This window comes from Netta rufina (assembly GCF_964035555.1).
Source record: "Netta rufina genome assembly, chromosome: 1".
NCBI lineage: Eukaryota > Metazoa > Chordata > Aves > Anseriformes > Anatidae > Netta > Netta rufina.
The window spans coordinates 9,647,311-9,660,858 of NC_140123.1; the positions used below are offsets into that span (position 1 = coordinate 9,647,311).

The 13,548-nt window shown below is 39.7% G+C and overlaps 1 protein-coding gene across 1 annotated transcript in view; it reads right to left on the bottom strand.

Moving 5' to 3' along the window:
- The window catches only part of NOX4 (NADPH oxidase 4), a gene marked incomplete at both ends in the record, with an annotated part of 107,809 nt that overhangs the window by 23,201 nt on the left and 71,060 nt on the right, over positions 1–13,548 (bottom strand). Inside the window, one exon of the mRNA XM_084306601.1 lies at positions 12,400–12,481. Coding sequence (XP_084162727.1) covers positions 12,400–12,481 — 82 coding nt within the window. The remainder of the gene's footprint in view (positions 1–12,399; positions 12,482–13,548) is intronic.

A 13,548-nucleotide genomic window follows, 5' to 3' on the forward strand; every position in this document is an offset into this window, starting at 1 on the left:
TAATTGCCATAATATTTCTATGTGGTCCAGATGTTATTCACTGGTGCCAGAATTTCAGGGCAGGGTCAAATAATTAACAACAGACTAAGTTAATACAGTGAGGGGGGTTCATCTGACCAGGTACAGCTGGCAATAGGCAACAAAGAGATAAACTGATTTCTTAAACTCCAGTGATGCTCTTTAGAGTTGCTTGCAGCCAACCTGCTCTATTTTGCTATCAAATGACTTCAGAAAGCCAGCCCAATTTTTTATAAACACCATTTGCACAGATGCGTTAGCGTGGATTCCTTAACTATAGTGCAATTCTGCACCAAGACAAAGAAAAGTTCATCACCAATACCTCTGCAAAGCTAGATCCTTTCATCTAATAATATGAATGCAAAATGCAGAGTTAAAAAAAAAAAAAAAACAACATTCGGGCAGAAAAATGCTGCTGTGGATGGGGCAGTAAAAGCCAGTTTTCCCCACCTCAGGAGTGCTGTTTCTGCTGACTCTGAAAGAGGGAAGCAGGGACTGAGCCCCAGGGGACAGCCCTTCTGCTGCAGTTACAGCTTGGAATGAGATGCTCAAGTGCATGCTAATGGCACCATGGGCCAAAGAAGCCTTGAAGACACCAAACTCAGCCTGTTTTCTCCTGGGAACACAGCGATCAGCAAATAAATTAGCCAGACATTCCTTAAACCCTCCTCTCCAGCAGAGGACAGAAGGAGCTCAAGTTGTCAGTCAATACCAGCATCACTTGCCTGTCACCAAAGCGCCCAGAGGCTCTCATTACAATTAGAGTGTTGTAAAGCTGAACAAGCTCATTAAATTCTGCTGTGCTGATCCCACAAGGTAAACCTGTTCATTTGAATTAAGGTATCTTTCTCCATGTAATGTGTGGACTGTGTGCAAAACAGAAAGCTGCATCTGTCTTTCCCTCCCCTCCCACCCTCCTCTCACTCAGACTCAATATCCACAATATTCAACATCAGTCTGCTCCCTTCCAAGGCGTTCAGACATCAAACTCTAATTACAGAGCTTTTTTTCTTTTTCTTAGGTTCACCAGCAGGTTTGACTCATGTGAGCTGAAGCAAAATTTCATGTCTTCTCCTTGAAACAAAACAGGGCTGACAGAGAAGCTGGCATGTAGTGATTGTCCTTCAGAGAAAGTTTGCTGTTTCTGAAGGGAAAGCTGCATAGCATTTCACTTGAACATAACCAAAATATGTAACCAGTGACTTTTACACTACAGATCTGCTGAGATCCTTCAGGACTGCAGTGCCTGCCCTTTCCACTCAGAAATGCTGGCACAGCCACTCAATTTCCTACTGAAACACCTTACCTAATGGATTTCGGTACTTTGTAGTCTTTCTTGCAGATTATACTCAAATTTTATGGAAAGCTTGAGTTCAGTTCACAACTATCCCAGATTTTATGTTATACCAGCTTGAATGAAATGCCAGTTTCCTAGATTTGAGCAAAGTGAGGGGTCTTTGTCCAACACACTTCAAACTCTTGCTGATGCAGTGATGAACTGAAATCCTACTACTGCTTCTTTTGAAAACTTTGCAAAGACAAAGACAGAGTTTCATCTTCACCGTGCCCAAATGCCCAGAATTCAAGGTTTATGATGCTTTCACAAGTTAATTCCATGTACAATGTGCCTCATCCCAGTTAAAATGGCATACTATGGTACAAAAAATAAACTACTAATAGCTTTCAAAATCTTTTGAGGTTTTTGTAGGGATGCAAATACTTATTTTGCAGAAAACCCTAGAAATAAATGGACTCATTTCAAATACCATTCAGGAAGATTCACTTATCCAGGCAAAAAGAACAATGTACCATATTTAAAGGATTTCAGAACCGGTTTAGAAATGGGATAGCGGTATGGTTAAGAGATTCAATATATGGTGATTTATCTAAAAGAGGAAGTAATTGTATCTTAAACATTCCAATCTTAGAAACCACCAACATTAATACATTTTAAAGGTATCTCATGCCTTAAAGATATAGTAACAGTGAAGGGAAATACAAAGCTATAATATCATTAGGTAACATCGTGAGGCACCATGCAGAGGTAAGCAAGAGCCCAGTCTTGTGAGTGCTGAGATAGTTGGCTTTAGGAACTTGAGTATTTTCTGAACCACAGAGGACACACAGAAGGAACACTTACGCTGTACAGGTTGTAGGACAGCTTACAGTCTCAAACTGATAAACTAGAGTTGGGGTAGGAGCACTGACCTTACTCGTATTGTGTTTTCTTTGTTGTTGCTGTTTTTTTGTTTTGTTTTGTTTTTTGGAGCATGCAGCAATTTTGCCAGCTACAAGATCCCAGAGGAGTGACGAAAGCTCCTTGCAGAGTTTGGTTCTAAATGAGTTTTTACCATGCACAAACTTAATTTAAACCTTGTACTACAGACACCTTGACAGCAATGGATAATTAAGTCATAAAGAAAGTGCTACATGAAAGCCATTAGGCTCTAAAGCAAATGATTTTAGTATCTCTTCTTTCCAGCCGGTGACTATAACACAGCTTCTGCTATTGCTTTGAGGGGAGCAAAAATGTCATTACATTCATGATACCGAGGGAAAAGCATTGCTAGGCACCTCACTCCGTACATGTAATGTCTCACTTCAAGTGCAGATACTTACACTAGTAATTTTCTGTCAAATCTACAACCCACAAATTTTTTCCATTAAAAACAACCACCAGAAACTCTGAATATCACCCAATTTATCCTCCCCATGCAATAACTCTGTACAAATCTTCTATTCAAGCATCCTTTGTGTTAAGACTTATCTACTTTCGTCTCCAATTCTGCTCGTGAGCAGCCTCAGCTAGCTGATTAGGCAACACTCAGAACGGATTTGGCAGCTAATATCACAGGCCATTCCTGCTCTGCAGCTGCTAACAACGTTTTCCAGCTGCTGACTGTCTGGCTGTGCTAAATGACTTGTGGGTCTTACAAACTGTGGATGTAGAAGGATTTTCCTTGGGGCAAGACAGGCCTACAGGTCACCATCTCCCAGGAGCCAACGCCTGTCCCCATGATTAAGGATAACTGACTACTGCAATAACACTATTGGACAAGATGGATTCTCTACTACTGCCAGTTTTTAAGACTTGAAAGCTAATTCTGAGCTAAGTTCTAGCCTAGGTGCTGAGACATGTTCCTCCATGAAGCCTATAAGTCTACTTGGAGATATTCAATGTAGGGTGGTCCAGTTGGTATCCCACAGCCCAGAGCTCCTATTCATATCTCAGACGAGATAAGGGATGGCTGGATGGCTGTGAGATCAACATGGGCCTCTCTCTGATCTTGATTAATACCAAGAGCTTAAAGCCTGACTTACTGCCTGAAAAAGAAACGTGAAGTGTGTCTCATACATAAAAGAGCCTGGCACTCGGAATTGAGCCACTCTGTCAGTGCTGCCTGACAAAAGGTTGCTAGAACTGAAATCTAGGCTCACGTCCTGATAAGAATCATAGAATCATTAAGTTTGGAAGAGACCTTCAAGATCATCTGGTCCAACCATCCCCATGCACCATGTCTAACCTTTCCTTGACCACCCCCAGGGACGGTTATTCCACCAATTCCCTGGGCAACCTGTTCCAATGCCTGACTGCTCTTTCTGAGAAGAAACATCTCCTCATTTCTAACCTAAAACGAAGAGACCATGGTTGCCCACTTTATGCAAAAATAGACCAGCTTAACTGCCTCCTTTGGCTTGACGGTTTGTGCTCCTCTCTCCTCCTAGACAGAGCTTATACTTGCTCGGCTACCCCAGGGGCAGCCCTAGTATATGCTGCTTTCTGAGGTATTAATGTCTTGAGGAAGTACAGTTGAGATGCTGATCTAACAGCTTTCCTGCTTCTTCAAACCTTGTTTGGGCGAGAGCCAGAACAGCAATGAGTGTTGCTAGATTTCTGTCCTCCTTAGAGACCAAGAAATACAGTTTTTGTTTATGTCTTATATGAAATATAAAGGAAGACATGCTAGGCAACTCCTTTTCCCCTCCCAATTTTTTCCACATGTTTAGGAGCACAATATTGTCCATTGTCTCCTTTGTTATAACTGCAATTCACATCTTTCTTTTCTTTTTTTCAGCAGGACTTACTAACAAAACACCAACAAAAGATGCTGGCTCCATTGACAGGTTCTGTGACAAAAAACAGTTTCAGGGGTCCCCCAATGAAAGCCCAGGGCCAAAAATTAAATTGCTAATGTGCAGGTAGGTGTATAGGTTTGAATGAATGAAGCAGTTCCCTTTTGTTCATAGACTTAAGGAGGAAGTCACTGTTGTCAACAACCATGATTTGTTAGCACTTTATTTTTGCTCTGAAGAGCCTGGTGCTTGGACCTCTGTAACTATGGTAATTGTGAAACTCTTTTTTCAACTATTATAATCCATTATTTTTAAAACTATGATAAAACTAGATATAAGGCCAGAAGGGATCATTGTAACTCTCTCTTGCATAATGAATCAAAGAACATCACTAATAATTTCTGCATCAAATTACTATAACTTCTGTTCAAGCTGTTTTAAAAAAAACATCCTTTGAGACATCTGGTGACAGATAATTCCCCACAGTCTCACATTGCTGCTCAGTAGTAGGCAGGTATATATTAATTAAATCAACAGGCTTTATCAAGAACCGTGCTCATGCTCCCAAATAGCAAAATGAAAACCAGCTGCAATGTTCTGTCTTATACCATTCACTTTGAACAAAGTAATGATTTCACCTCCTAAATATTTTGAAAGGTTTAGGAATCTTTTATTTTCAGCCAGCCCTTTCCCTTCTCAACTGGGAGCATTGCAATGTTTTGCATAAAACAGTTCATGACTGCTAATGAGCCATAGCTATGCTATGATAAACAGAGCTAAGTTGAACTTGAATTGTAGATTGCTTGGTGCTTAAAAGAGAATATATATATGCACACAGAGCTTCAATTTTGCATGTATGTTCCTGCAGAAAACTCCCAGAAGACATGGGGTTTTGCCCACATCCCTCTACATCTGAAATATTTGTACTTGTTTCTTCAAAGTTTCTTCAATTTCAGGTGAAGTCTGGGCTCTGCTGAAGTTAGCAGCAAAATCCCCCTTGACTTTAAGGGGACCCGTTCAATCCACATTGCCAGTACTTGAACTCAAGGCCTTTGGAAACAGAACAAAAGTGTCTTTATTTTGCACTAGAAGTTACTGGGGCATTGTACTGGTACTATAAACAAATACAGCCTCTGTCTCAAGGAATTTATGACCCACATTTGAGTTTAATGTGCCATTTTAAATATTTCAAGATACTGAGTTGGCCTTGCTTGATATTATGTGGATATATCCACACAAGTCTTTGTAGGATCAGAGCCCAAAAATGCAGTGTACAGAATGAATTACTGTACTCTTTCCTTCTATCTTATTTATGGTTTAACCAAAATCCAGAGCCAATACTTGTGTTTTTATTGACATGATTAGCCCTATCACATGATTGTTGTTTTTATAAAAAGCTACCAGCCTTTACTCTACTGCCATTGTTGTTCTTGCCATTTGGTAAAAATTCCAAATGACAGGAAAATGCCCTTTTCCTATACTGAATGCTTTATTGTCATGCAGCTCAACCCAGCACTAGATTGCAAACTCTACAGGATAACTTACCACTGCAAGTAATATTTAAAAAAAAAAAAAAAAAAAAAAGAGAGAAGAAGAAAAGAAGAAGAAAAGAAGGGAAAGGAAAGGAAAGGAAAGGAAAGGAAAGGAAAGGAAAGGAAAGGAAAGGAAAGGAAAGGAAAGGAAAGGAAAGGAAAGGAAAGGAAAGGAAAGGAAAGGAAAGGAAAGGAAAGGAAAGGAAAGGAAAGGAAAGGAAAGGAAAGGAAAGGAAAGGAAAGGAAAGGAAAGGAAAGGAAAGGAAAGGAAAGGAAAGGAAAGGAAAGGAAAGGAAAGGAAAGGAAAGGAAAGGAAAGGAAAGGAAAGACACAAAGCATTAAAATCATCCCAAAACATTTCTCTCTATAAACAACTTGAGTTTCTTTTAAATGACACTGCAGATTACTTAATCAAGAATCTCTTTTTTAGCTAGTAATCAAAATGCTCTGAGTTCCCCAAGAATCACCTTTTCTGAGGACTCAGTGCTGCTGGCGAGATAGCTTCATTTTGAAATAAATCTTGGAGCACTTAAAAAACAGTAATTTTCATGCTTAATGTACAACAGTACACAAAGCGCTGAAGTGCTTGTGTGGGCAAATGGCTCCTTCGCTTGGCACCTTCCCATTTGATTTCAGGAATGTGGGCAGGCCACGTGTTTTTGCAGCGGAAAACAGGATGGATGTTATTTTAGATGAAAGAACCAATTGCACAAAACTGAAAAGACTGTAGATGACCTGATTTCTATTTCTGTCCTCATCCCCAGGAGAGCTGGTCCTGGGTGACACTGGTAACATACATCAGTTGTTACCTCGCCTCAGTTTCCCTTCTGTAACAATAGAGAACATCTTTTGTAAAGTGCTTCAAAGAAAGACTTTTATAGAAAAAGACTCCATTAAAGTTCTTCCCCTCTTTTTAAAATTATAAGCCTCTTTGCCAGGTCATGATTCTTCCCCTTGCTGAATGTCAAAGAAGACTTTGCCTTTGCTTCTAATGTGAACTGAACTGGGTTTCTGTGCCATGATCCTGCTAGCTACTCCTGTGCATGCTTAAATCTGGGCTACAGAAGGAATCTCCATGGATGTGATACGTTTGTGCATCGTAGCTTCCAGGAGCTGCATGCCAGAACCCACTGCTTTTTCTGATTACACACAAATTAATTTTCTCTCTAAAACACTCTTAAGACAGTTACAAATAAGATACAAGATTTATTCCTGGGCTATTATTTATGAAATATCATAAGCTTCTTGGCTTGGCTCTCAAGCTGTAGTAAATTGGCATGGATCCATCATAGATCCATTATCATTAAAATGAGTAGCAACTGGGGACCAGATGGCACAAACAGTTAAGGGCACTAACTTTCTGCCGCCTATTTGTCTAGACTACTCCATGACGAGAATTGAATAACATGATTTGGCTCTGTTTGAGCTAAAAATTTCAGCAGCTTTTCAAAGATGACCTTCAAAATATATATTTAAGCAGACATATATATAGAAACAAGGATCCTGGATTTTCTGGGCTTTGTGACATGAAAATGACCAGCACTTTGCTACACACACACAAAGTCTATTTTAATTTACCAAGAATATATGCCAAAGAAAGGTTTGTAAGCTTACAAAAGATGGAAAGCAAATGTATTTGGAAGATTCTATTACACCTGCTACATTCTAAGTTCATTTTTTTTCTCCAAAGTTCAACACCTTGTCATTCCATTTAAATATAAATAATAAGATAATATGAAACTTACATAGTCTCTCTGACTACAAAGAAGTGCTGCTATTTCTGTATACAAACATTAAGGAAACAGTCACCAAAATACTTTCTTAATTCTTCTCCATGTTGAGAGAGAGAGAATCTACAAGTTTTAAAAAGAGAACACAAATTATTAGAGACCTTTTAAGTAAATCCTGCCCTGTAATAAAGTTTTATCTATTTAATATGTCTGACATATGATATGTCAGATATATTAAGATATGTTTTTAAATGATCTCTAACCATTTTAATGGAGGTGTCACTGCAGATGGTATAGAACTCCTTTACTTAGCAGAAAATGATAGAATTAAATAACAGAGATTGGAAACTGAAGCTAAGGAAATTCATTCTATACATATATCAAATAATTAACAATTGAAGCAAGCAGATCTAGAGGTTTGCAAATTTTCAGTTTTTAATGTCTCAATTTAAGGATTGGATGTCTTTCTAAATTAATGCTCTGGTTGAACCAGAAGCTTGCTGCAGGGATTATAGGGTAATGCTCTATGGTTTATGTTAAGAAGGGAACTCAAATTAGCTAGAATATAACAGTTCCGTCTGTTCTTAAAATCTGTGAATCATCCGAGAACTTTTCCACCAAGCCCACAGAAGATAAGAATGAAGACTGCAAATATTTCTGAGGGAAAAAAAAAAAAAAAAAGCAAATAATCCCTCTAAAAAACACACACATACTTGAGGATTTCAGTAGTATCTTGAAAGTATAAAGTGCAGCTGCACCCTCAAGTTTCTTGCATACTGAGAAATTTGCATTAGAGCTGTAACACCATCAGGGTTTCTGGCCCATTCTTCACAATCACAGTCACAGAATCACAGAATGGTTTGGGTTGGAAGGGACCTTGACAGTCATCCAGTTCAAACGCCCCCTGCCACGGGCAGGGATGCCCAGGAACCAGGCCCAGGTTGCCCAGAGCCTCACCCAACCTTGCCTTGAACACCTTGAGGGATGGGGCATCCACAACCTCTCTGGGCAACAAGCAGAGTTTCGTGTAGAGTCAGCCTCTCTCCTGCTTTTTTAACCTACCGAACTAATTCCTCACTCTCACACTTAACATTTCCCTTACCATTCTGTCTCTTTTTGTCCAGTTTGACATACCAGGCCCATCTGCAGGGTAGTGGTCAAGGCCACCATGCGATCTCCCCTGGAGCTCAGAGAGGAAATCACCCTGGTTCCAGTCAGCGACTTAGGCCCATACTGCTGGCACTAAACTCACTGCCACATGCAGGACCCTACAGCGCTATTAATGACCATAACAATGTCGTCTTTGTCACGATCAACACCCTGTAGCATGTGTCAGCACTTCATCAGTTCTGGCATTTTATGAGTAAATTCACATGACAAATGGTATGAACCTCATGGCCTAAGCAGGCAACCAAGAAAAGCATAAGCTTGATACCAACTTGAGGAAAACTCCTGTAAAAATGCTCTAAGCTCTATTTTTAAAATGTTTTAAAGAGATTTAGGAGCCCTAATGCTCAGTGTCAAAGCAACTGGTCAGGAATGAAAACTCATTGCAGCAAGTTGAATTTGCTTACAGCTCTGATTGTGTTGGTGTAGTCCACCTCAGGGGCTTCAGCAGGCTCATGGAGGTGAGGGAATGAAGGAACAAGCTGCAAGCATGTCTGCAATTTGTTTCAAAGGCCGAGGCTCTTCCCAGGCGGGTACTATTCAGAGGCTGTTATGAGCCCCTGCCGGCTTGGCTGCCCACAGCTGAAGGTTTATTCTTAGTTTCAGGAATGCGAATCCTCATGGATGTGGTGATGGTTTCAATTCAGTTAGGAGATCAATTTTGTCCTCCAACATTTCTCTCTGTGGATAGGGCAGTTTCCTGATGAGGTGGGAGAGGGGTCAAGTGATGTCTGATTTTGTCCTCTGACAGTCACTTGAGGTATGGAAAAGACTTGCCTGGATTAGACTGGTCCCCCTAGCTCAATAACCTGTGACTACATGAAGTGCAGAATGTTACAGTAAAAAACGCTAGTGTAGGCATTTATGGGAGAACATACTTTCCTATCCTTTCCCCAATAATTTGAATTCCCCCCAACACAGTTACACAGTTCCATCGTCATGTGAATGAAGCACAAGGCAATACTGAGCTCCTTCTGCTCTGCAAGCTCATAATAAAAAGTGAGAGAAAGCATACTGCTGGCCAGGCTGACTGCTGGACGAGGTGATCTTGGAGATCTTTTCCAACCTGAATGATACTATGATGCTATACAGATGTACTGGTGTAGCGCTGCATCTAAGCCCATAGGCTGGCGCTCATGATGACACGCTACTTGAGACATATACTGATAAGTCACGGAAGCACTGTGATGTGCCCAGTGGCTTTACAAGCTTGAAGCTTAGTAAGCTCAGGCTTCTCCATAACCTGCCCTATGTACCAAAGCACATACTTGCTCTTTGGTTAAGCCATGACCAGCAAAATAAACTCAGGCAAACACAAACCATCAAAAGATCTGGGATTTCTTCCCACATCAACAAGGATTGCAAAGAATATTTCTTTGACACATTTACCCAGCAAATCCAGAACAATATGCATGCATATTCTAGGAAACTACTTCCAGCCATTCCGATGAATAGACATTTTCTCTGAGAACAAACATGGACCCTAAACTACCCTGCTGTTCCGTGGGAAGGCAATCAGATCTTAATATAGCAAATGTACAAGAACATAATTCAGCCCAGAAAGTCAAGGTTTCTACTTCTTTCAAAAACTGATGGATTACAGTTTACTCATTTTGCCTGTAACTTTTATTACTAAAACTCTGAATATCTTGAGAGATGCTGAACATCTATCTTTCTTTCCCATGTCCTTTCTTTAGGAATATATTTCCCAAATACGTACAAACTTTTGCCCTTTCTACCTACCAAGCCCTGCTAAACTATTCAGTTAGGTCATTATTACAATTTCCCTTTTATTTTTAACCTTCCATATTCTTAGGAAGTCCTTAAGCATTACAAGCTCCAGCTTGTGCCCCACAACAAGGCCTTGTTAAAATGACCTTGCTCCTTATGTAGTACAAATGACTATTGCTCAGCTGAAGTCAATGAAGGAACACTGATTTATGACATCAGTCTGTTCATTATCTTGATTTCTGTTGACTGACCTTTTAATGAAAATGAGCATACAGAGGGAAAAAAATGAAATGGGAGTAAGACAACATATATTATGAAGATGAACAGTTTTTCTACCTTGCTGAACACAAAGATTTCGCTTACAAGAGAACCCCTGGGGAAATTAGGACACGTCAATAGTCTCCAACCAGCCTGTAAATAAACTATAATAAACGATGAATTTCTGTAGCAAGCAAGCAAATCTGCACCAATTAATGATAATATAAACAGAAATCTATTGCTTATATATGGCTTATATGCAAACTTTTCTTTCAGTTAGATGCCAAAGTATGGCTGATTTTCTTTATTAAGGGAATCACAATCTGGCCAAATAATGTGGCTGAAAACAGGCATCACTTTGTGACACAAAGCCACCATAATTTCAAACAGCTCCATACCACAATATTGGTTGTATGATCTTGAAGGAGCTGGAATATCCCATGAGCAGATGGCAACAGACACTCATTCACCCATAGATCTAACAATACTACTATACTCCATACTAGCCAACAATGCTAGTAATAAATTGTATGCAAAAATTTAAAGTCAGACACCTTAGGAATGATTTATACAGACGGGTAGAATAAACCAGTTTCTCAGACCAGTCTGACAGCATCCATACCATACATGAAAACATCTAAGCCAAGCAAAGCATTTTACAACTGTGGAAAAATAACTGTTTCATGCTCCAAAGGGTGAGGGACCAAGGTAGTAAATGGAAGTTGTAGTAAATGGAAGTCGTAGCAAAACAAGCAGAGCAGTCTATCAACTTAAGGTATCTCTGGGAGTGACATATATTAGACCTGAATGGTATTCCAGAAAAAGAATGACAATAGATAATGCAAGCACTAAAACCAGGGGGATAAAATCCTGTCTCCCTTGAAGTCAGTGGAAGAGTTTCACCATCTTCAGAATCAGGATTCACCCTTGAGTGCTTTTATCCTCAAATATTTACAGTGAAGAGGTAACTGGTTTTCAGCACTCAGCTCCTTTATTTGCTGCATGCTTTTAAAAGAAAAAAGAAGTTATAGGATTTTAGGAGCTATATTTAACAAATAACTCCACTGGCCTTTCATGCATTTCAGGAATCAGTTAACAATAATGATTAAAATAAACAATTTCACTGATTTTGATTGTTGTTGCTGGATTGTCTCCAAACATTTCTTTTACTCCCTCTTTTCCTCCCATGCTATCTTCCTTCCATCACTCAGTCTGGCCAAAGTTACTGCAAAGAGACTCTCTTCTTCATTTCCCTTCACTGCCTCTTTGCAAGACTTAGTTGAAAGTCACTGTTTCTTTTAACCAATACAACAACAAGCAGCATCTCTTGTTTCATTCAGGCATGTGAATTTAGAAAAAGAATAAATTTAGTCCATGATACTCATTACGATTACACCATCTAAGAACTCCTAAACACACAACACTGTTCTTTTGGATTGCTTGCATGTTTATCCTTAAAAGTGGCAGGAAAAAAAAAAAAAAAAAAAAGTTTTTAAGTGTTTGTAGGCTTTCAGAGAAGAGACTGTTAAAATCCAAGGAAATCTGTCACCATAAATGATGGAATCCCACAAGACAAGAGAGGGATTAGCCTGACAAAACATCTGCCTGTGTCAACACACAGTGTCAAGTGAAACAAAGCTCCACCAGGCTCTGATCCAGGCAGCTAAATGTCTGCACTCTGCCACCACCTCCCCCCGACAGCTGGGCACGCTTGCAAAGTATGTCTGCTTCTTCCTGACACTGCTGAAAGACTGCAGAGCTCAGCGTAAGTGTGGTTCCTTGACAGCTCTGCCTTAGGACCTCACAGCAAAAGCATGCACAGAGCTACAAATTCCTTTGCTGCAAATAGATAAAGATTTTATTTCTCCCAAGAAGGCAATCTTACTTACTTGGGATAGCGCCTCTGCTGAAAGATGGGCAGAATCTCTGTGTCTTGATTTGAATGCAGAAGCAGTAAATCCCGAAATCTTTCTGTCAGGACAAAGAAGAAAACAAAACAAAAACAAACCCAGGCTGTGACTCTGCAGTACATGTTTATGCTACCAGTAAGCAAGCAGTAGTATCAGTGAATTCTCTTGTGCAGCACTGATTAGCAAAGGGCCAAGCTACATTTACAACAAAGAAATTTATATATATTCATACACACAAAACTAAGACTAGAAATTACTCTTTCTTGTAAACCCTTTTACTAGTATTTCAAAATGTCATTTTTTAAAAATCTAATATTGAATTCAAGTATGGCTTATAAATTTCTGAGGCCTGTGTATAAGTCTTCTGGGTATCAGGGACAGGAAAAAACCTTGCCTGTCTTGAAGAGTTTAGTCTAAACAGAGTGAGGGATAACTAAGAATTCACCAGGCACTCAAAAATCACAGTAGTCTAAATGAAGATAAATTAATTAATTAAAATTAAATCACAATATAAGTCCTTAGATAACTGATTCATGGATATTTCCAAGGAGGGCTGAAAGACTGGATCACTTTTTGTTAACAACTATGAATTTCAAAAACTGCACTGTAGGGTCATCTATAATAGATCAGCTTTTTGTAACGTAGCTTCTCTGACCAGTGGGTTCAGGGGCAGCTGTTTTGTGCAACACGCAATGTGTAAGTGCGATCTGTAGGAGTTTCTATCAGAATCAATTTCTCAATTTCTGGAATATATGGGAACCTGCTCAAAACTATCTCAATATCTAGATTTAGGGATAGAAGGGAATTTCCTATTCAGGTCAAATCCCCTCAGCATGCCCCTCAGCTCTCCATAGCATGGGACGCGCTCTGCTTCCTTCCATCATCTGCAACTTGTATTTAACCGGACATCTAGCAGCATGGAGAAACCTTGGACCCTGATGATACCCTTTCCCACCTTTGCATCTCCTACTTTTCCTGCAATACCATGTCACTGAGGCTTGAAGGCTTTAGCTGCAGGTTTTAAGCCTCACTCCTTTGCTGAGCCACTTTTTGTAGTCTGTGGTGTGTGTAGTAGCTGTACCATGGGTTTCTCTAAACTAGTCATCTCTTCCATGTATGTTTCTCATT